Source organism: Nanorana parkeri, unplaced genomic scaffold (genome assembly GCF_000935625.1).
Source record: "Nanorana parkeri isolate BGI_ZX_2015 unplaced genomic scaffold, ASM93562v1 scaffold291, whole genome shotgun sequence".
In the NCBI taxonomy this organism is placed as follows: domain Eukaryota; kingdom Metazoa; phylum Chordata; class Amphibia; order Anura; family Dicroglossidae; genus Nanorana; species Nanorana parkeri.
In genome coordinates, this window is record NW_017306559.1 from 41,412 (window position 1) to 65,175 (window position 23,764).

General features: G+C 44.1%; 1 protein-coding gene across 1 annotated transcript in view; it reads left to right on the plus strand.

The window, feature by feature from the left end:
* Positions 1-10,621: 10,621 nt before the first annotated feature.
* LOC108787907 (A-kinase anchor protein 9-like) overlaps positions 10,622-23,764 on the plus strand; it is an 89,561-nt gene continuing 76,418 nt past the window's right edge. The window contains exon 1 of the mRNA XM_018557599.1: positions 10,622-10,907. Within this exon, the coding sequence (XP_018413101.1) occupies positions 10,662-10,907 (246 nt within the window). The 5' untranslated portion in view covers positions 10,622-10,661. The remainder of the gene's footprint in view (positions 10,908-23,764) is intronic.

A 23,764-nucleotide genomic window follows, 5' to 3' on the forward strand; every position in this document is an offset into this window, starting at 1 on the left:
CACTGTTAGGAGATTTAACTTTCCATATACTACCAATACCTGACATACCTCTGTGTGCTGATATTCATTTGTATTCTCTCCCTGTCAGAGCAGAAATGTCAGCCCAGTATCTGACTCTAAGACCCCTGTAGAGGCTGGCTAGTCTCCTGCCTGGACTGATAACTAAGACACTCCTTAGGCTGCTGGATGAGGTAAAACTGTCAGTGAAGACAGCACATTTTATATATAACAGGACCTTTTAAGTGTTTATCAGCAATGAGCTCAGGCAGGAGATAGGATAACCTTACAGCCTGACACTTTTGATATAACACCTGGAGAATACAAGTAAATATTCAAGTGAGAGCGAGGTAGTAGAATAACTGGTGAAGATTGGAGAATCTGATTATTGTAAATGTGCATTGGTGGCTGGTTCTCTTATAAGCCATCGCAGTCCATCTCTGAGTGTGCTGGTGTTCTCTCTTTAGATGCTGATGGTGCAGAGGCCTGTAGCGGGGTGAAGGACGCGGTCCTTTGGCCAGAAGCCACTGATGAAGATCTGGATGCCCCCCTAGACCTGACGGAAGCAGATTTTCCCGGGACAGGTATCGGCCCAGAAGAGGAAGCTCAGGTGCTGAATATCAGCGGGCGACTCCAGTGTGCTGTAGAGAAACTCCTCGAGGCCATCAATGAGACCAGCAATCAGGTACAAAAATGTCAAATCTTCATTCATACATTTCTCCTGCAGCTGTATTATGCTGTTTCCTGCTCCGGGGCCTGTTTATGCTTCTGCGCTTTCAGTTTGTTCTCCATCTCATGTCTGTGGGGGGTTTTGTATTGCCTTGTAGTACATTTTAATGTATTGCGGGTACATTTCAACCAGCATTTTCCATGGAGGAAGATAGTTCTCCTTGTTTTCTTTAAAGTTGTGTGTTACAATGCACGTAGATGGATTATAATATTCATTTCTATGGACAGCGTGCTTGCAGGGTCTTTTTAAAAGTTAAAACCTTTAAAGCAAAAGTGTGCTCGGCCCATGCAGAGCAAAATGACAGGTTCACTTTAATGGCAGCCCTTGCAGCAACCTATACATATTGATATAGACCATATATTTACAGCACTACATATCACTTTAAAGGATATTCTGCTTAGAGAAAAATGGAAGCTACAATTGATGCACTTCTTCTCCTTCTGTAGTTGCCTGGCTGACATACTGATCCAGAGGCTTTAGTCACTGACCAGCAGTTCTTACTTTACTGTGCTGTTACTGCTCGGTCAGTGGTTTAGAAAGTATTGACGCTAGACAATGGGCATGATTTCCAGGCAATCCGCATTTTCAAATGGAAGGTTGACTGCGTAGGTGGCAGTCCCCATATTTCTTATAGTGCGGGTTGGTTTATAAAGTGATTCAATCTCTGCAAAAGCTGCCAGCAGGTAAAAGTGAAAACATATGTTGTCAGCACACAATGGATCCTTATTGTCCAAACGTTTATTGTAGAGATCGTACCGCAATTGCAACGTTTCGAGACCACACAGGGCTCCTTTGTCAGGGATGTGATCACCATCATTATCAGATGCCTGACGAAGGGTCTTGCGTGGTCTTGAAAAGTTGCTCTTGTCTGTGATGTGATCTCTTTGATCAATGGTTTGCTTGCAACATATGTTCTAGTTTCTGCAGATTTTAGCTAAGCAGCTGACATTTGTTACAGCACCCCCTTTATTCCGGGCTTTTGCTAGGAACATGTGCAATGGGAATATATAAGTGGCTAGCAGGTATAAGGTACAGGCACCGAGAGGTGCACATGGTTGTAGAAGCTCTCCTTGTCCCGATTGCCAGTCCCTTCTGAATGGGCGAAGCAACGACACTTCCACCTTTTACCAAGACAGGGTAGGGGTCTTGGGTTACACAATCCAAGGCCAGACTTTTTTTACTTGGCATGACCTGCAGCAGCTTTGCGTACTTTATGAACGTTGGCAACATTTTTTACTCGCTTTAGGTGCCCATACACCTTACGATTATCGCACGACTACTTTCGTACGATGATAGAACCGTCGTTCGATTTTCGTACAACTGCCCCACCATGCACAGACCATTGTGGGTTTCAAATAGCGTTCGTTAGCAATATCACCTGGCCGAATTTCGTCGATTGACAGAAAGGATTTTGGTTTGTGCGTGAGCAGTGTTCTTGTTGCGATTTTTTTCGTACGAAAACGCCACTAATCCGTCGAATTTCGTATGATCCGATAAAAGTTTTCTAGCCTGCTGGAAAGACTAAAGTCAAATGGTTGTACGGTAATTGCGGTTGTACACTTCCCATCAACTGTGCTAAGATCGTACGAAAACGCGACCGCAGGCAAAAATCGTGCGATAATCATAATGTCTATGGACACCTTTTGACTGAAGATCCCGGTGACATCAACTGCAGCCCCTCCTGACCTATGACCTCAAACCGGAGGGCTATGGGCTATTTACATCTCCGAGAAAAGTTCCTGCTAATTTTACTGCCCTCGTCCTGCCTGCCTTATCAATGACAAAGACCAAGCGTTAGAGTGTTCACCTGCTTCCTTATTTTCATGGTTCTACTTCTGTTTAAATTGACGAGTTTTATGATCCGTACATCCGTCCATGAGCTGCTGGGAGTACTGTAACCTCACCATAAGCTCATCTATGAACAGTGTGGCACACAGCAGACTAAGGATAAAAATATCTACACAGTCTAGGATGTTAGAGACTGTTGGATGTTAGAGGATGTTGTGTTTAAATGTATTTTTGTTTGTAGTTTTCAACAATACAGTGGCACATAAAGGGAGACAATGCTCTGTCTATAATTTAACCAATATCTGGCTCCTGCAATGGTATAAAATGATCCATATCAAGAAGAAACTACCTCCTCATTGGCCTTCCTCTACACAGGATATCCCCCCTTCAGTCTATCATGAATGCTGCTGCTCGACTCATCCACCTAACCAACCGCTCATTGTCTGCAACCCCCGGCTATACCTCCAACCTTGTCTCAAAGTATCACCCTATCCGTCCCCTCCGCTCTTCCAAAGACCTCTTGCTCTCTACCTCCCCCGTCAACTGCTCCCATGCTCTCCTCCAGGACTTCATTGGAGTCTCTCCCATCCTTTGGAACTCCCAACCTGTCCACTATCTCCTACTCTCTCTGCCTTTTAGGCAATCCCTAAAGACTAATCTTTTCAAGGAAGCCTATCCCACCTTAACCTAACCACTCAACCATCACGTTCTCAAACAGTTCATCCCCACACAGCTACCTCCTCATGTATCACTTGCCCCCCTCTGTAGACTGTAAGCCCTCAGGGGCAGGGCCCTCCTTACCATCTTGTCTTGAATTGTATTGTAACTGTAATGTCTTCTTTATATTATTTTAAATCCTATATAATAATAATTATAGTCTTAGAGGACTTGGGAGGACAGTAATTTATTAGTAGAAATGTCTCTCCTTTATATTTAGTCTCTATGTCGGTAGAATGATTGAATTAGGTCTCGTTGGTCCATCTGTGACTTCCTGCTAGGTGACGCCTCCCCACCTAAATGTAAAATCATTTGGGCGTTGCGCTAACAAGATGTTTGTGGGAGATGACATTAAACTGTGGATCCACGAATATAATGAAAAGAGACCTTCCTATGGATCAGACCTCCTGCCCACATTACCATTCAGTGAAAATTTAGATAGAGAATTATAACAAAAATTCAATATCTGAAGCACATCTGAATGATCATTTCATTAAGCTTATCTTGATCTTTATCGCCTCACGTGTCCTTGAAGTTCAGCTTTCATACGTGTACATTAGCTATAGTTTCCAGTTGCATGTAAAGTAAGGATGATTTAATCCATTCTTTGGTTCATTACCCTCTCTGGGCATCTCACCAAAACGTGGCTGCAGCGGGATTGTGTATAGATGCTGTTCTAGCTTAGAAGGGTGAGGGTGCCTACAGACTGCCAATCATTACCCATAATCCTCCACTCCAAGGTTTACTGAAACGTGTCATTGTTCCTTGTTGTTATACTAATTATTTTCTGTTGACTTTGCTTTGTCTGCGGCCTCACAATATGTGTTTACACCTGACTGACGTAGCTTGTGATCTTCCCTTGGCACCATGTTCTAATAATATTAATAGAACAGGATGATGCCAGGGTAGTCGATTTCAAAAGAAGGTTGCTTTTGGCAGCACCTGAAAATGATCATTGCTTTGCTTCCAGAGAGAAGAGAGGATTATTTTGTGTCACTTCAAAGTGTGGTTTCATTAGGGTCGGTGTTCAATAGGTTGACATTAGCTCAGCCTTTCTCAAGCCTTTCACCCCAGAGGAACCCTTACAATACTTTTCAGATCTTGGGGAACCCCTTATAAAATCCATTTGTCATGGCTCAGTGAGCAAAATGCCCCAAATACTGGTGTTCAATGAGAAGAATGCCCCCTTTACAGTGGTGGTCAGAATGCCACCCTTTCCAAATCACTTCCTGTCCATTCATGATTGTGGTTATAGTAAACATACTCTGTCCTCATGTTATGAATGAACAGGAACACTCGGTATAGAGGATTCCTGTTCATTGATAACAGGGCTGCAGAAAAAGAGATTGAGGACTCTGTGTCCTCAATCTCTTTTTCTTTTTTTCGGTTTAGACCCCTAATATTTCCCCAAAGCCCCTAAAAGTAAAGTAACAAATGTAAAAGTTTATCAAAAAGAAAAAGAAATTTTTTTTTTAAATTTGAAAAAAATTAAATAAACATTTTCGGTTTCAGCCTGACATTTTTTAAAAATTTAGTTTCGGTCTTGAAATTTCCTTTCGGGGCACCTCTGATTTTTTTTAAGTAAGCTTTGATTGTATTATGCAAAACCACTCTAGTATATATTCCTATTACAATGCTGATGTTATAACAGGAGAGGATATGCTGGGACTTAAAGGAGAACTATGGGGTTAGGGCTTTTCCCCATAGTTCTCCTAAGGGTAACGGGAGAACACAAACTAGCGTCCTCCCGTCCCCCAAAGCACAGTATACCGCGAGCTGCAGCTCACGGTATACTGAGACGCCGCAGCTGAAACGGATCCCGACAATTATGTCTGGATCCGCCCAGCTGCGTGAGTGACAGCTGGCTCTGCCTATCTAGAGGCAGAGCCAGCTGTACCCTCCCCCTCCCCCGTCCGTTCCGCCAGTCAGCGCTTGAGGACCAGTGCGGGGAGGGGGGAATCCAGTCACGGTATGACGGTATGTTATTAATGCCGTAATAACTGGAAATGCGTACTTACTGAAAATGCATTATAGTTTTGTTTTTTTTTAAGAGCAGTCATATTTCACTTGTGTCCTATTGTTATGGCATAATTAGAAGCCATTAAAACTATAATTTGCTGCTAGATAATGAAGGGTGTATCTGCACATTAAAGGATTTTAGGAAAATCGCTGTCGGATTAGACCTCGTCTTTAGGTCTTATGCCTTGACTGGCTGCACCAGCTCTATTATCTGCAGCTGATTGGGGGCCACAAGACCCCATATAAGATGCTGCGGGAGTGCGAGCCATTTGTAGCTCCTTGGAGACTGCTTGTTGTGTTTACCTTACCCTAAGGTGAGTGAAGCAAGCAAAGATATCACCTGACTTTGATAACCCCTTAATAATAGGTCGGCTTAAGCCTACATGGTAATCCACACAGCCATCCTGTTAGAGAGGATAGATCTACACTAGCTGCTTTTTAAACATTAAAAGCATGGATCACCTCTAGGAGCAGATGTGCTGGGTGTTCTTGCTGTGCATGCAAGTGTGCCCTGCATAATTGCTGGGACCAAGCTGGGTTACAGTGAAGGTGTCCCTAGACTTGTAATTCCGCAACAGCTCGAGTGCTGAAGTTGCCTATCCTTGTGTTTTAAACATCAGTCCAACCAGCCGTGAAGGTGATAACGCATCAGTTCACCCAAACGTGACATAGTTATAGGTGGATGTTGGCAGGCTGAATCACTTTCTGACTTTGTTTCTCAAGGACTCTAGCAACAAGGTCTCTTCCCTGCAGTTCTACTGCATTAAAATGGTGGCAACAGGCGGGTACAAGGATCTTACCACTGAAGTCTTTGAAAGATATGTATGACGCCAGCATATCCCCAGCCCTGGAAGAGTTGTATATAGTAAAACATATGTGCTGCTGTCATACAGTCTGGAGTGCAGTGAGCCTTCTCCTAACCCTGCTTAGATAACTCATACCTGCCTGCATTGCAGCCTAATTACCCCCAGCTAACATAAGTGTAGTATAATGTACTTGTTCTGATGGTCATGTCAGGTGTCATGTCAGTCAGCAGCAAACACGATTCTTGACTCTGTGTTTGGTTCCTGGCACCTTCGCTGTGGTCGTGACTGCTACTACCAGCCTAAAGCCGATACAGTGTGTGACAATGGACTATTCACTCGCATACCTAAAGGAAAGCAGGCATGACCATGCATAATCCTGTGGATGCTCATGCTCCCTCCATGTTAGTGCTCGTGCAGTTGGCTCAGATGTGTAGATTAAAGATCCCTAAACAACTAGAGTAGGTTTATGTGTTGTTGTGCAACACCAGAGCACACACTCAGTATTAATGAGATTAAGTAACCAGGTGGTGTACTCTACCTTTAGAAAGTAATGACCTGGCCACATGGCCGCATCCATGCACAGTAACCGTTTGCTGTCCAAGATCACCGTAGCTTTGGACCCTTCTACATTCTCCTCTGAGCAGTGGGCGGAGGATGCCGATCGCTGCCTCTTCATCCTTAAAAATGACCCTTTTTATTTGTATTTGGCTGGTCCCAAACTGTTGTTCCCTTTCCCGTTTTTGGGTGTCTCCTTTACCTAGCAAGGTGCAATGGAGACATCCATACTCCCATTTGGGATCTGAGCTGAGCTGCATGCGTCCTTCGAGACACACAAAGCCAAGCAAGCCACTTTCCTCCTCACAGCAATCTGATAGACAGCTGCAGCAGCCAGTAACCCCCTTACCCTCATTACCCTCCTTTACTACCTGGATGTTCAGGGATATGGCACAGATCATCCAGGAACTGATGCACATATACTGTAGGTAAGTATTTGGGGACGAGGGGCCAAGCAACGCTATTGGGGCATTTTTATCTTAATACAGGGAATGCCTTGCGGTAAAATACATAGCTTTTAGTACTACTTTAGTAAGATGTTTTTAGAGATCTTTATGTTTGACTGATTTGTCACATCTGCCTCAGGCTGTAATCTTATATTTGCTGTGTAATCGGATCTCTGCTTAATAAAACATCATACTGCATTTCATCAGCGGTGAGAGACATACTGTTCTCAGGGTGACGCACCAGTCTGCTTGTCCTGACTATTGTGAGTGATCCCAGAGCTGTGAGCCGTGGCCTTTCCTATAGTCATGCACAGTTGTAAATTCTCCTCTTCTGTATTAAAATTGCTTACTCTGATTTCACTGCACGCTGTGAGCTTCTCACAATGTTCATTAGAATTTGCATCAATGCGGATAGAGCCCGCCTCATTTCCTAGCTGAAGGACATCCAGCACCATCTAGCTCATTCCTTCCCAGCTTTTCTGTTCTTGCCCCACCCCTTTCATTCATTGGTTTTCTTCATAAGAAGGTATGTATACCTATAAGGCAAACCAACAAAAAACCTCCACTTTCACTGAAATGCCGAGCTATATTAGCTACATAGGCCGTTTTGTATTTTTTTTATTTTCTAATTAAATCTACAGACATTGTAGTTGTCTAAAACTGTAACAGTTCGGATGTTGCCTCCCCAACATGGCACCCCGGAGGCCTTCTTTACTCTGTGTATAAAATCCCCCCAGAAATAATTTTTCAGTTGTGTGCTTGGTTTCTTCTGAAGTCTGCCGTGAGATACAAAGAAAATCACCTCCATCCCTTTTTAATGGGAGTTTTTGTTTTGCTGAGATACTCTCCATGGCTCATCCACTTCTAAAGAAATGCAGACACTGCAGCTTTTCCCATTACAACACTGAGATTGCTCAGTTGGTTATAACGAAGGCAAATTTTTACATTGAGAAGTCCATTAAAGAAAGGACGCAGTGAAACAAACTGTAATTCCTTCAGCAGGGAGGAAAAGGAATTAACCTGCAAAAGAATTATATTAAAATCTTTACACATACAGGTGAAACTCGAATAATTAGAATATCGTGCAAAAGTAATTGCAGTAAGTGCTTCAAAAGGGGCCCAAACCAAGTACTGTGTACATATGCATGCTTGTACTTTTCAGAGGTCCGATATTGTTCTATGTACAATCCTTGTTTCATTGATTGCATGTAATAATCTACTTTTTTGAGGTTGTGGATTTGGGGTTCTTGGGGTTTTCATGAGCTGTAAGCCATAATCATCACAATGATGACAAATCACGGCTTGAATTATCTTGCTTTGCATGTAATGAGTCTATCTCATATATTAGTTTCACCTTTTAAGTTGCATTAGTGAAATAAATGAACTTTGCACGATATTCTAATTATTCGAGTTTCACCTGTATATTTTACCTGCAGGATTATGTTCCATAAAGTGGAACTATGGGCACATAAACATTACATTTATGACGTTGACTGCCAGAAACATTTAGGTTAGGTTCACACCGCAGCAACACCAGGGACGCGCGATCGTGTGCTAGTGCACACAGCGGATGCCGCGTGGCTCCATTGATTTCAATGGGGTGACATCCGCACAGCAATCGCTAAAAATAGGTACAAGTACCTTTTTTTGGCACACACGACGCGCTGCTTTTTTCACGGTCAATTGCACAAGCAGAATCACAGCAGGAAAGCGCGCAATCCGCCTGGCGCGACTGCAGTGTCATTAGAAAATAATGGCACCCACCGCGTGATCGGCTGCGGTGAGCGACTCGGTGACCGCACGGTTTTGTGCACGATTGCCGGGCGGTCAGGAGTCGCCCAGGAGTGGTCCTAGCCTAAAGGCGCCCATACGCCTTACGATTATTGCACGATTTTCATCTGCGATCGCGTTTTGTGCGATAATACACACAATGGTGCAATATATATGTTATTTTACCCATGGTCCCACTTTAACAATACTGGAATTGGCCCGGTTGGCACAGCCTGGCTCTGCAAACCTTGATTGAAGGAGTGTGGAAAATTGCCAGCCGAACAGTAATTGCATCCAATCAGTTGCAGTCATTGTTTGGATATTCTGACCGCCACAGGTACCAGCTGTCAAAATGCAATAGCCGACAGGGAAGATTTGTCCATCCATGCTGTTTGGCGTTAATGGGGAAATCTGTAGCTTTCTCTTGCACAGCCCTTACTGAAAGAGAAAAAACTGCTTGATTTCCCCATCCACGGTAAGCGCAACAGCGCTGATGAGGGAAACACCCTCGCCGAGCTATTGTATTCTGACAGCAATGCGTGTGCCGCTCTCAGAATACCCGAACAATGCCTGCAGCTGGTTGGCTGAAAATTTACGGACCGGCTCCTTGAACAAAAGTTTCTTGAAAAATTGACAGAGGGGTTGCTGATGGGGCCACACGCTGCTCAAATGTTAACCAAATCAACAGGACTCGGCTAAGATCAGAGCAGTGTGCGGCTCCGTCAACCCCCATGTATGCCAGCACAAGGCTCGGACCTCTTCTGACTTACTTGTCCAAGTAAAAGGCAGGGACAGACGCATTTGTCGGACAAACAATTGAACAGCAAGTAGCAGGAGTTTTGGAAGAAATCTTCATTTTTCAGAGCGTCCCAAAACTGCATTTTTTGTTTTGGGTGCAGTAAGCCCTCAAGCCAGCCACACCCCCGTCCATTTTGACGATCTGTCCTCCGTGTCTTTGCATTCCGTGCGCAGAGCCACGAATCGGGTAAACGTCGATCTTTTGGCAGGCAGCTCCGAGCACCCAGCCTCCTGTGACGTGTACCAGGCTTATGCCATCCAGGTAGATGGTGGGTGTATGTCATTAACACACTCTATTCTGCAGGCCTCGCTCATACATTGTTTGGAATCTCTCAGCCTTTGTGCCCCTTGGCCTGTAGAGAGTTAATGTTTACCTGTCTGAAGGTATCAAGCCACTCCCCGCTGCCTGTCTCTCTCTTTCACACGGAAGGCAGGCGATGCAATCATTCTGCTCAGCGGGAGGCTGCAGAATCCTAATGCTCCACAGAAGACCTGGCCGTCCAGAGTGCTGCTACGGAAAGTTTCTGCTTCATCCGGACATGTCTCCGGCTCTTTCACCAGCGTGACACCATCACCTTGTTGACAGTTGGTCATCTTTATTGGGTGTCCCACTGCTGACCTTACATAGTCCATCCTCTCCAGATGACTTGACTTGGTCCAAGCCACCCCTTTGACGCACCTTCCTGCTGAAGAGCATCTGACAGCTCCAACTGCCCCCATCGACCTTCCGCTGCAAATGTGATGGTGTGGATTTGTCCTGGCTGCTTTGCATGATGCATTTTGTAACCCTTAAGGACTTTGCTTTCCTCTACAAACATGGACACTTCCCACGCTGAGGAATTATCTGATCCATCTAAAGACGCTTCAACGTTTCTTTTGTCTTTGATATGAGCCTCGGTCGTGCGTACAGGGCTGGCATTACACATCCGCCGATGACCCAAGCGGCATGTTCTCTGCAGCGACACGTGAAAAGGGTTTTGCGGCATCACCTTGCCCTTCAGATATAGAATTGGGATCGCCACAGTAGTTCCCGCGATGGATTCCCACAAATCTCTCTGGTCTTCGGACACACTCAGTGGTCTGTGGCCTGTGGACCAGGAGGAAGACGCTTATGAAGTGGAATCGCTCATACCGCTTCCCGAGCCGTACCCGTTCACATGGAAATTAAACGATCTGAATGCCATAGTGGTGAATACCTCCATCTGTCATATCAACCACAAAAAAAATGGCCACTTGTTGAAAGTAGTCTCCAAAATTTCCTTACCCACCCCGCCATACACTGTAAGTACAAATGTTACAGCTATATTTATAGTTCACAACCATTATGTCAAATACGGTATGTACACAATGTCTGCAACTTCTGGGAATGTTATAAGCCGCTGTGCGGCTGGACTTTGTAGTTCCACAGCAGTTAGAGCGCATTAAAGTGAAACTTTAGTTTTGGAGAGGGTAAGGAATGGTTAACACCTCGCTCAGTTTTTTGTTTTGCCATCTGTGTGACATTAGTGAGATTTTCTTTCACTTTTTGATCTGTAGACCCAATAGAACATAAGGCCAGATTCACACCTAAGCTTTCACAGCGTAAAAACGTGCGTTTTTTCCCCTGCATTTTTATACGCGCATTTAATCGCATATATTAATCACGCACGGTTTTATCAGCAGGTTGTGATACATCGAAGTCAATTAAAAACCCGCAAAACTAATTGCAACGCGCATTCAAGCGTTTCCTTTTGAGTGTATGGGGCCAGAACGAGCTGAAATCTGCCAAAAAAAAGCTCGGGTACTTTTTCCGGCGACAGGCGTTTTTGCTTATATTGACAAAACGCTTAGGTGTGCACAGGGGCCATATGAATGAATGGGATTTTTTCGGTGAAGCTTTTGGTCAGGCTGAATCCGCTGCGACAATGCGCTCCTTGTGAACCAGGCCTAAGGGGCATTCTCTCCAAAGTGAGGAAAACGCCCACTTAGCCAATCATTGAATGATTTCCCCTGTGTTCTTGTTCTAGTGATAACTTAAAGGGTTATTAAACCCTCAGGTGTTGTTGCATATATCTACTGCTAGCAAGCAGTAGATATATATGCAAAAACAAACAAAAAAAAGAAACCTTTGAAATCAGTTTAAACTTACCTGTGTCTACGCCACGCGCTCCCATTCGAAAATCTGAAAAATTTTGGGCAGCCACAAAGGATCTTGGGGCAGGCGCATGCGCACTTCAGAATTTCGTCCGTGATATGAGGAGAGACACAAGGTAAGTCTATGGACGCATGCAGACACCGTGGGAAAGGAAGTACCAGCAAGTACAGAGGAGTGAGCGCTGGATCGGAGACCCGCCGCAGCGCTGGAGAGAAGGCTGAAAGGGACAGGAAAGAAGAAGAAGATCGGATTAAGAGACATAATTTAAGGTAAGTGCTGACACTAACATTAGGGAAGGAAAAAAAAAATTTACACTTTAATGTCACTTTAAAGTTTGGGTTTTTCCCTCACTTGCTGCCTCAGGAGGACAAACCGAGAGAAACTCCCCGTGGTGGACATAGCAGTGTAAACTTTTTCTATAAAAAAATTGATTTTCTTTAGATACACTTTGGGTGAGGCGAGCTGATGCTTGTAGTGGGGAATGTGCATTACGTTTCCTTTGCATGGGTAATAGAGCCGGGTCACACCTTTTGCGGTTCAGGAGTGTTGTCTTAAGTGCATTTTACATGCGTCACAATTGAACTCTATATAACATGCATTTTAATGAAAGCGCATCAGATTTTTTACCGCACCTAAATCGCACTGGTGTAAACGGGACTTTGGAGGTTTTCAAGGCATGCTGAGATTTGCATCTCCAAAAGAAATGGGCGAACTGGGTTTGCACCAAGTCCAACCTCATCACTAGTTAACACTAGGGTTGCACCAATACCAGTTTTTCGGTATCAAGTACGAGTACCGATATTTGTTTTCCGGTACATACTGATACCGGAAGTCCCATTAAGGAAGCCAGGTGGCATGTAATGGCTTGCCACCCGGCTTCCCGATTAGCCGGGAAGCCGGGCGGCATTGTAAAGACTCACCACCCGGTTTTCCGATATTAGTGGGATTCCTGATTGGTCGAGAAGCTGGCCAATCAGGAAGCCGGGCAATGCGTCATTACACGGTACCCAGCTTCCTGATTGTCCAGGAAGCCGGCTCCATGCTACCTCGTCGCCAGGTGACGAGGAAGCATGGAGCCAGCTTCCTGGCCAATCAGGAAGCCGGGGGGGCGTGTGATTACATGCTGACTGGCTTCCTGATTGGCCGAGAAGCCGGCTCCATGCTCTCTCGTCACAAGTGACGATAGAGCTGGCTTCTCGGCCAATCAGGAATTCGGGCAGTGTGTAATGAAGCGCTGCCCGGCTTCCTGATACCAGAAACTCAAGTATGGGGCCAGGCATCGGAGCATTTGGGTGAGTTCGAGTACTCTCCAAAATACTCGTCATCTGCACCGATACTAGTATCCCTAGTCCATAGTTTGCACAATCCATAAATATGTAGCCAACCTAAGGCTGATGTTGCACATGTGATGCTCTCCCTTGGCGAGAACCTGTCAGTATCAGGATCACTTGAATTTGCATCTTCTTTGTATGTGTCGCTCCCTCACCGGGCTTCGGCAGCGAGATATTACTCCCTTGCTTTTGAAAATGCTACAGAATGTAAGTCGCTGGTGACAGAGTGACACTTTGGTCATCCAGCCAGCGAGAGAGCCATACATTTAAGCAGAGGAGTGTGTCACCTCTTCACTGTGTCCTCCATAACAATCCTGATGTTGGAACATTCTCGTCGGAAGCAAAATCACAAGCATGACTGCCCTAAAACTGATCTGTTTTCAGGGTAAAACCATTTGCATTATTACCACTATACAGGGAATGTGAATAGTGCCCTAGCTTGCATCAGCCAGTCAGATTCCATCTGTGGCGGATTTAATTTCTCTGAACTAATTTAAAATGATTGGTTGCTGTAGGTCATTGCTAATTTTACACAGTCATTACACTGTTATGTACCCAAGTCATCCTGTTAGGTGAACTTTGGGATGTGTCATACGTGTATAATTCTTTGTGCAAGTCAATTAAATGTTAAATGGCATTCCTTGGTGTCTGTGAAGATGCTCATATATTCAGGTCATGGTATAGCTATTGGTAGTTAGTCACATTCAACTGGATTTTTTATGTCATTTTGGCTTAGTGGTTAGCACTTCTGCCTTGCAGCACTTGGGGTCCCTTGATCAAATCCCAGCCAGGTCACGATCGGCAACAAGTTTGCATGTTCTCATTGTGCTTGCACTCCAAACACATGCTGCAAGGGTAATTGGCTCCTGTCTAATTTGGCCCTAGTATGTGTCTGGAACCTTAGATTGCAAGATCCCTGAGGGCAGGGTCTGATGTGAATGTGCAGTATGTAGAGTGCTTTGTAAATTGTTGGCACCATATAAATACCTGTAATAAATAATAATAGTAACTTATCCAAGCCACTTCTTCAGTTAATGTATTTTGTCAACAACATACCCCAGGATTTATATCTACACAGGTAGCCCAGACAACTTCATCAAATCACATCTCATGTCAAGACAAATGTTGATTGTCCAAAACAGGATCAGAGGGGTGGAAGTTGTGGAACCATCTTTCCCTAGTTATATTATCCCATCCCTGGTGTCAGGAAGAAACTGGAGCAACCATCCCTAAACGGGATTGAGGGCCTTCAACACCATCTGTCAACCACATAATGCTTTTTGAACATCTCTGCCCCGGCGATTTGAATTCACACCTTCGGCCATGTGACTAGAAAGATTTACACATATGCAGACCAAATAAGTATCGGGAATATACCCATAATTAATATTTGCACAGGTAGCACAGACGTAATCTGATCACCATGGAATGTGTCAAGTCGGATATTGATTTTTCAAAGAACAGGATGGGAGGTGTGAAAGTTGTGAAACCACCTTGTTCTGGTTACATAATCCCATCCATGGTGTCAGGGGTCTGCATATGTGATGATCTTTCTATTCACATGGCTGAAGGAAGTTGTGAATTCAAAATGCCTAGGTAGTGCTGTTAAAACTGCATTATATGTGGAAGACCCTTGTTCCAGTTTCTTCCTGACACCATGGATAGGAATATGTAAGTAGAACCAGGTGTTTCCACAACTTTCACATCTCCATCCTGTTCTTAGAGAATCACTATCTGCCTTGACACATTCCATGGGGATCGTATAAGGCCCCATTCACACTGAGTGATTTATAGAGCGATTTTTGCAGCGATATCGCTCATATTTCCACGCGATATCGCTCTATGTAGCTTCTCCAATCCATTTCAATGTAGCTGTTCACATCTCGTGGCTCAATATTGCTCAATATCGCTTGTAGCTTGTCGCTGGTAGCTTGTCGCTCCTACATGACCCTTTTTTTCGAGCGATTTTGAGCGATATTGCTCCTGATTGCATACAGCCCAATAGGAAAAAGTCGTGCGATATCGCTCGTCGCGCGATTTTCATGTCGCTCAGTGTGAATGGGGCCTTAAGGTGTCTGTGGTATCTTCTGAAACCCATTGGAACCAAAGAAGTGGCTTGGGTAAGCTATGAAACGTCTTCAACATTACAGAACAAGTCTAGTTTAATGTTACTATTACTAGCCATTCCTTCAGTGCTACTCAATCAGTAAACTGTCTGATGATGATATTCCTGATGACAGTTAAAATGAACTAGAAGCCGGACAGATGAAAAGAACAAAGAAATAGGCATAGAGGAGCCGATCCTGAGAATTTAGGAATAAGTGCTGGGACATGCCTGAAGATAGTGAGCATTCCCTGTTATGTTAGTGATCAGTAGCTGATGGAAACATTGGAACCCAGGAAAAGATGAGACGGGTGAGACATCAGTGTTATCTTCAAGGTTGCTTGCATGCAGTGAAAACTCACAACAGTTCCAAATGGGGCAGAACAAAGCATGAGGGCTGCCGCAGCATCGCACTGTCAGTTTTCCACTTAGAGAAGAAAATGAGTAGCTGGTAAAATCACTACGGGGGCTATTCACAGAAGGGTGAAGAGTCTGGAGAAGACAGGAGAAGTGAACAATCTAGGACAACATCGCTGATTTGGAAACATTCTCCAATTCCGCTCACTTCCCAGTTCAGCCATGTTGTCCCAGATTGTTCACTTCTCCTGCCTTCTCCAAACTCCTCCACCCTTTTCTGAATAAGCCTGTAAATATTAATTTGATCCTATAATCTGAGCAAGCAGATAGCATGCAATTTAGCGGCTTCATTGGAAAGCTTTCATCGGACTGTCTCCAACACTTAATGGCTGGCTACACACTTCATGCTTGAGCAGTACAAGAATATCCCCCACTGCATCATGGGAGTAGATTTTTTTTTTCTAGTTCAGACATCCTTAAGCTAACTCATTAAAGAGTAATCACATGAATAAAGAGTCAACTGTTTTCTGCAATCATATCTAACAGTTAGCTGTGGTGGCACTCTCAAAAGAAAGGTCAGGATTAATTATAAGGTAACATCAGAAGTCACAAAATAATAAGTAGTAAAATAAAGTGGAATGCCAATTAAAGAAACATGTAATCTATATACCTCTGTTCTATTTATATATTAATTCAAAATTCCTGAAATTATTCATTCATTGAGCTAGCATGATTAGCTAAATCTTTCTTTCACGTTTAGTACTCACATGCCAGCTGAAAGGTGAAATCAAACTTGCAGCCAGGATGCTTCTTTTAGATGATAGGATGTTATGGGAGCTTCCTAGGTAGGGATAGGTCTCAAGGTAGGTGTTGATTACATTGATAGTCCAAGAGCAGGCAGGAATCAGGCAGCTTCTCTAGAACGCAGACTTTCAGGCTCTCAGAAGTCTTGCCACCCTCTTAATGTAATGCACATAAATAGCACAGCACATATGGCTGCACAGGTACACTGTATCGCCGAGAGTTTGCGGACACCTGACCATCATACTTATATGAGATTCTGCGACATTCTTTTCAAAAACCATGGCCATTGATATGAAGTTGCTTCCCCTTTGTGGTTATACAGCCTCCTTACTCCTGTGAAGGCTTTCCACAAGATTTTTGAGCGTGTCTGTGGGAATTTTGCTCATTCAGCCAAAAGAGCCTTTGGTACTGGTGATGGTAGATGAGAAGACTTGCCTTGCATTTAGTATTCCAAATTATCCCAAAGGTGTTTCTGTAGGGTTGAGGTCAGGACTCTGCAGGCCACTCGAGTTTCTCCACACCAACTCATCAATCCATGTGCATATGGAGCTGGCTTTGTGCATGGGGCACGGTCATACTGGAACAGAAAAGGACCTGGTGCCACAAGATTGGAGGTTCACAATCATCTGATTCATTCAAGACCTCATTTGCATGGGCATGTGATCATACATTATTCATTGCCGGCATTGATATAGCATGAACAATTTACATTGCGCTTTGCACATTGTATACTCGCACCAGTCCCTTCCCTCAAGGAGCTTGTAATCTAAGGTCCCTATCTTACATGCATACATACACGCACACACTTACTAAATGCATATACAGTATATGCATTTATAGCACATTTCAAAACACATATACATTTATGTAATGATTTTAAACTGTATTGTTTACACTCTGCATTTTCTTGTGTTCAGGTGCATTCAGTTTAGCTGCGTTTAGAAAAAATTGAAATCTGTGCATTGTCCAAGGATACATTATATACTCTGGACGTATATAAACATGTGCGTTTAAAAACAAATGCAGGAGGCCCTTGTAAAAGAAGTCCAACATGTTGCAGCAATAAAGCCTTGACTGTAAGCTATTATACAGTGGTACCTCGGTTCACGAACGCTTGTATGCCAACAATTCAGTTCACAAACAGGAAGTTTTGCAAAATTTTGCTTCCGTTCACGAACTCCAAATCGGGTGACTAACACGACCGCGGCCATCTTCCCCGCTCTGACACGTGGTCGTGGCTTCCTCTAGACGAGATCGCGGTCGCAGACAGACCTGTGCACGCTTGCCCACCTTATGGGGAAATTTGATTTGTAGCAAAAAAAGCAGCTCAGGCAGCAATACTTGCCTTCAATCCAGAGCTGTGCCCAGAGCACCTCTTCTCCACAAGATGTCCATCATTCAGGTCACTAAATGTATTGACGTAGAAAGCGCCATTGATGTCATCACACCAGCGCTGCTCTCTGCATTAGTAAGAACCACCCACTGCTGGGAAATAAGGACCCAGCAGTGTCAAGTCACTGACCTGAAGACTTTGAAATAGTGAAAAAAAATAGCAATAGCAAAATAGCACTCAGTTGGGGGGGTGTTATCGAGAGTGAATCCCGGAGTTGGGATTTAACAATACCCTTTACTGGATATACCTGAACACCATCGTTTGGAGGGATGTCCACTTTTGCCCTTACAGCGTACCTGCATTTCTTTACAAAAATTTTAGCAGGAAGCAGCTCACATGTGTGTTTCACCTGTAAAATTAGCTGTCTGCCTGAAATTGCCAGTCCTGGTGTTAAATTTGAGCCTGTGATCTGAGAAGCACACGTATGTAGCCTGTAATTAGAGAAAGTGTCCACCCCGTGTAATCCTCTGGAATGACTGTAATCCGTATGTTTTGTTCCGTTTATGCCTCAAGAGAATTTACTCCAATTTTGTAAATGATTATTCAGTGCAGAGTTTTCCCACCCGCGCTTATATGTACAGCTAATGATTGATGAGAATAGTTTATTCGGAAGTCATGAAGGGCATCCTGGACTTTGCTGCCATCCAGCTAGAGGAATGTCCAGGCCCTTCAAATGACACAGGAGGAAGCACAAACATCCATAAGAAAACTGTGTATTTGCCCGCTCTTTAGTGTAATCGGTTGGTTTCCACTTGTTTACCAGCTGCTGACCCTGGTGCTATGGAGCTAATGGGGGTACACCATAGTTCAAACTGAGGCAACTTCACATCTGCTGTCTGCACAGTCTCGGATGTTTGCATGCCTTCTTCTGTGTCCTTCAAATGCAAGTTCTTCATCAAGCAGCGGGATCCTGGACAACCAGTGGACATCAGAGCAGCCCGTTATCAATGGGCAGAGTGCTTCCCCAGAGTAGAGTATTTCCCCGAGTCTTTCTGTCCTTCAGACTGCAGAAGCATAGGGAACCGTTCCAGATCTATGCACTCATTGTTAATAAAATAAAAAGTACCCGTTATAATTATGCTGGTTCTTTTGACAAACATATGGGCCCTGTTTCATCATGCTGCAATAACATCTAAAGTTACTCTTTTGAAGGCATTAAACAAAGAAGTGCTTGTAGAAAAAAAACTAAAAGTTAATTTGTACTTCTCATTGCCCACATATCTGAAATACAATCTCTACCATTGCCAAAGAATCTTCAGAATTGTTAAGAAGTGTGTCAGTTGCCTGGCCCCCAACTGAGCACTCCATCCACCGGCCCCGACATCATTACTGTAGTGGCGTTGTGGTTCGTGCATGAGCACAGAGGGGAACTAGGCATCGGACGCTCCCGGAATGGTGTCAGATGCAAAACATTCTTCAGGCAATAAAATTCAGTGGCACGGGCAAAGGGATAGGTATTTACAGTGTTCCTTTACAGCTACTTAGAATTATTTATTACAGGTTTCTATATAACAGCAACAATTTGCATTCTGTATATTCACGTCAGTCACTGAGCTCATGGAGCTTACAATGTAAGGTCCCTATTATACATATACATCTAGACATACAGGGCCAATTTAGACAGGAGACAGTTTTCCTACCAGCGTGTCTTTAGAGTGTGGGAGGAAACGGGAGTGCCCGGAGGAAACCTACTTAAGCACAGGGAGAACGTGCGAACTCCATGAGGATAGTTTACTGAGCTGGATTTAAATCAAGGACCCCAGAGCTAAAAGGCAGAAGTGCTAACCACTGAGCCACTTTCCTTCTAACGTTATTCTAAAAAGAGACAGATTAAGGCTCAAATAACACAATATTAATAAACTGAAAGATCGCTTTGAGCAATGTGCTTAAGCATGCCAATGAATCAGGGCCGTAGTGTCTATAACATGCGTTGGGAAATGAGCGTATACAGTATATACTCATGTCAAGAATAGTCACTGTAGGAAAACACAACAGCCTGCATTGCCCTTAGCTCATAAAGTGAACCTTTAAGAACCTATCACTAAGCCTGATGACTGTCAGATGGTATGGAGTGATGACTACACTCCTAGGGGCCGTAGTTGTACAACTTTTATCAGATTATGGGCTCACCTTAGTAAACAATTATCATAACCGTACACAGAGTTGAAATCTGTTGGTTCGGGTCTAATTAAAGCTGGCCCTCACACGGTTATATTTTTTTTCATTCAAACTCTGAGCTGAATGATAAAAATATCACAGATTCCTCCATCCGCCCCAAACCGATTGAATAGACGAATCACCCAGTGGGCTCCTGTGTTCTGACAGCAGCTGGTGTGCCGCTGTAAGAATACCCGAACAGTGACAGCAACCAATTGGCTTGAACATTTTCCAACCAGTCCCTTCAATTTTCTGATCGAAGCATGCCGACAGGGCCACCCATTGAATGATTTTCATCCAGCTCGAAATTTGCACAGTGTATGGCCAGCTTCAAAGAATAACAAAAAAATGAACCCTTGCAGTGGGGCTACCCCTGCATTGCAAGGGTTACGTGCTTGTTTTGGTCTAGGGGCTAAAATAAAAAAAGATATACTCCACCTGATCCTCGATCCCGCGGTGGTGACCGTTCACCTCTCTTCCTCTCCGCTGCGGCTGATGATGTCACGGAGCCAGAGGAGGAGCGGCTGTGGGGACCGAAGATTAGGTGAGTATATCTTCTTTATTTTACCCCCTAGACCAAAATGTGCGCTTAATCTTTGCAGCGCTGGGGCAGCCCCACTGCAGGTTCGTTTTTTTAACTCCCCAGATCATCAGTAGAGGAATGTGTCAATGCATGTGTAAGTTTTGAAGGTTTACCCATCAGCTCTTAATGCACGGGGTACAAATTCGGGAAAGATTCTTGCACTCAAGTTCCCAGCTCTTCCATACTTTTTCCAGTTGCATTTGGAGTGAGATTTTGTAAAGTCGGGAGGAAACCTCAGCAGGGGCACCCCACCATATTGGACCTATAAGCCAGGAGATACGTTATGACATTGTCCTCTACCTGCAAGTGAAATATTGATTTTTTTATTTGTTTTTAAATCAATGATGCTTTTCTTTTTTCATGACGTCATTCAGCCTAATGCTTATAAACTTTTTTTTGTTTCCCCTGTGTTTATTTATTGGGAGAGCACATGAAGGGAAGTAAAGATTACATGGATTATGAGTGCGGTGTGTAAACAGCTCCCGAATTTGTACACTTTTATGTATCTAACAAGTGCACAGTGTAAATGATCAGCGATTAAAACATTCCCTGGGTAAACATGGAGAAGGAACTCCGAGAGTCCTGACAGGACCTGTTCTGTGAAGACAAGGATGTGACATCACGGTGTTTGCTTTGCATTAAGTAAAGAAGCCACCTGCTGCATTGTAGTTGTAGAATAAGACGCTTGCATAGATGAAAAGAGCGAGGAACCGGCTGAAAACCAAGGAATGCTTTCATAAGAGAAAACAAGGCTGCTTTTTTTTAGGGGTATTTCATGTTTTTAGGATTCAGCTTATACCTCATAGAGCATTTTCAAGCAACAAGTATAATCATTCTTTTAAAGCAGACTTTTATCATTCTATCACAGGGGTAGCCAAACTCCGGCCCTCCAGCTGTGGTGAAACTACAAATCCCATGATGCATCTCTCTCCGGGAGTCATGTCTGTGGCTGAGAATCTTGCAATGTGTTATGGGATTTGTAGTTCCACCACAGCTGGAGGGCCAGAGTTTGGCTACCACTGCTCTATCAGCTCAAGCTACCTCCCACCCAATACCCCGCATTGTCCTTGCATCCCATCCATTAAGGACCTGGTCAGGCTTTAAAATACACATTAACCCAATCACTAAGACCCCATTTACACTGAGCGGCATTGAGCTACGCTGCGCGATATTGAGCAACAGTGCACATTTTGTCGCGCTACGTAGCGCGACTTTTGGGAGGGACTTCGTCGCTGCTACATTGGGCTGTAACCAATCAACAGCAGTGTTGATGTGACATCATTCTTTCCTTCCATATTGCTGTGCAAAAGTGACCCCTTCTGTAAAGCCATATCGCACGACAAGGTCGTGCAATATCGCCGGTAATGCGCAACACCATTGAGTCTATTGGGGCCAAATCGCGCGGCAGCCTCCCAAAATAGGTCATGTTCGAGCTACCACCTTGAGCGACGAGCTACAGGTGGCATTGAGCTGTGAGATGTGAACAGATGTGAACAGCTCCATTGAAATGCATGGGACACTCTACATTGAGCGGAAATATGCGTGATTTTGGAGTGGAAATCGCGCGACAAACCGCTCAGTGTGAACGGGGTCTAAAACATCAAGTTTAAACAGGTTAAAGGAGAACTATGAGGGGAGTGCTTTTCACTCACCTCATAGTTCTAGCCGACCTGTGACAATGAGACTGTCCCAGGTCACTCACGCAGCTGGGCGGATCTCGACATCGATGTCGGGATCCGCTCCGGCTGCAGCGTCTCAGTATACCGCGAGCTGTAGCTTGCGGTATACTGAGCTTAGGGTGACGGGAGGATGCTAGTTTGTGTCCTCCCGTTACCCTAAGGAGAACTATGGGGAAAAGCGCTGACCCCATAGTTCTCCTTTAATGTCATTTCAAACGTGGTTTTCCATCATTTTAAATCTGCTGCTTTCATTCAAAGAATACCTGATGGTTCTGTCATGAAGGTCCTTGTGCTGGTGCTTCCGGTCTGTGCCTGTCTCACGCTCTCCCATTACACAGGCACAGTCCACTGTTGTTACCATTAGGAAACATGCCCTGGGAGATGTCATGCAGGTTGCTGGAATGCAAGTAAACGGAAAGGGGTTGCAAAGAGGCTGCAGGAGACCAGCAGTGTGGATATGCAACAAAGGATAAAAAAAAATGGTAAATGTAAACAAATGGCAGTTGTTTGATACACCTTGCTTCAGCAAACTAAACTTTTAGAAGTACATCCACCTGCTGCTGCAGATTAACAGTTGATGGTAAGTGTAGCCATTCAATGAAAGAAGTGAAGTTTAACAACTATTAGGATATGAGCATGCCTGTATATGTGTAGTGAACGAACCCATGATGGATTTGACATGGCCTAATATCTCACAGTGCGGTAATGCTTGTGGATATCTCATGATGTAGAATCTTATTATGAGTGCATCTGCCCTACTTGAGGTTTGCCACACACTTTAAACAATGTATATGCAAAGACTTACCTTGTCCCATGTGTCTACTGGTCAGTTTGGAGATACCTTTCTCTTTTCCTTTAGTGGCAGCAATGGGCAGTCCTTACTCCTGCACTGAACGGCGCTCACGTGATGACATGTGGGCTCCATTCAGTGCAATATAAGTCTGAGCTATGGCTACGTGATGATGCCATCCCAGGGGGTGGGTCCATGACAGCCTAAACTCACAGGATATGGCTTGAATGATGCTGGCCGTCATTCAACCCCAAAGACTGATGACATCTAGAGTGAGAAAAAAATGACTGTGGGGCACAACTCGAAATTAAAGGTCATCAATGCAGCAAAAAGCTGCTTTTTTGTTCTAAATATAGTGATTAGATCAGATGGAACTCAAGTGAGGTGATCTAACAGGATAGACTGGGTCCTGTTATACAGCCAGCTGAAGGTCAGTATTGTCTTGTAGACATTAGGGTGTTGGCGTTTTATTGGCAGCTTATTGTTTATCTTAACACAAGACATACATCTTCCCTTCTTACTAGTCCAGGCTATTTGTTTTTGTTAGTGGGTTGTAAATTAGATCATCATTATTGGATTTGGGTGGAGGAAACCAGAAAAAAATAATTATGTCATAGATATTCCCTCCAGAATGTTGATCTTTTATGACCAGCTCAATCAACGGAGCTGATTCATGGAAGCTAGAGGAGGTTGTTGCATAACCAATGAGTTCTTGTTTCATTTTAAAAAAGGGAAGCCAAAACACGGTTGATTAGTTTAGTCTACGGTCATTTTCCTCCTCTGTTGTACAGGCCAAGCTCATATAT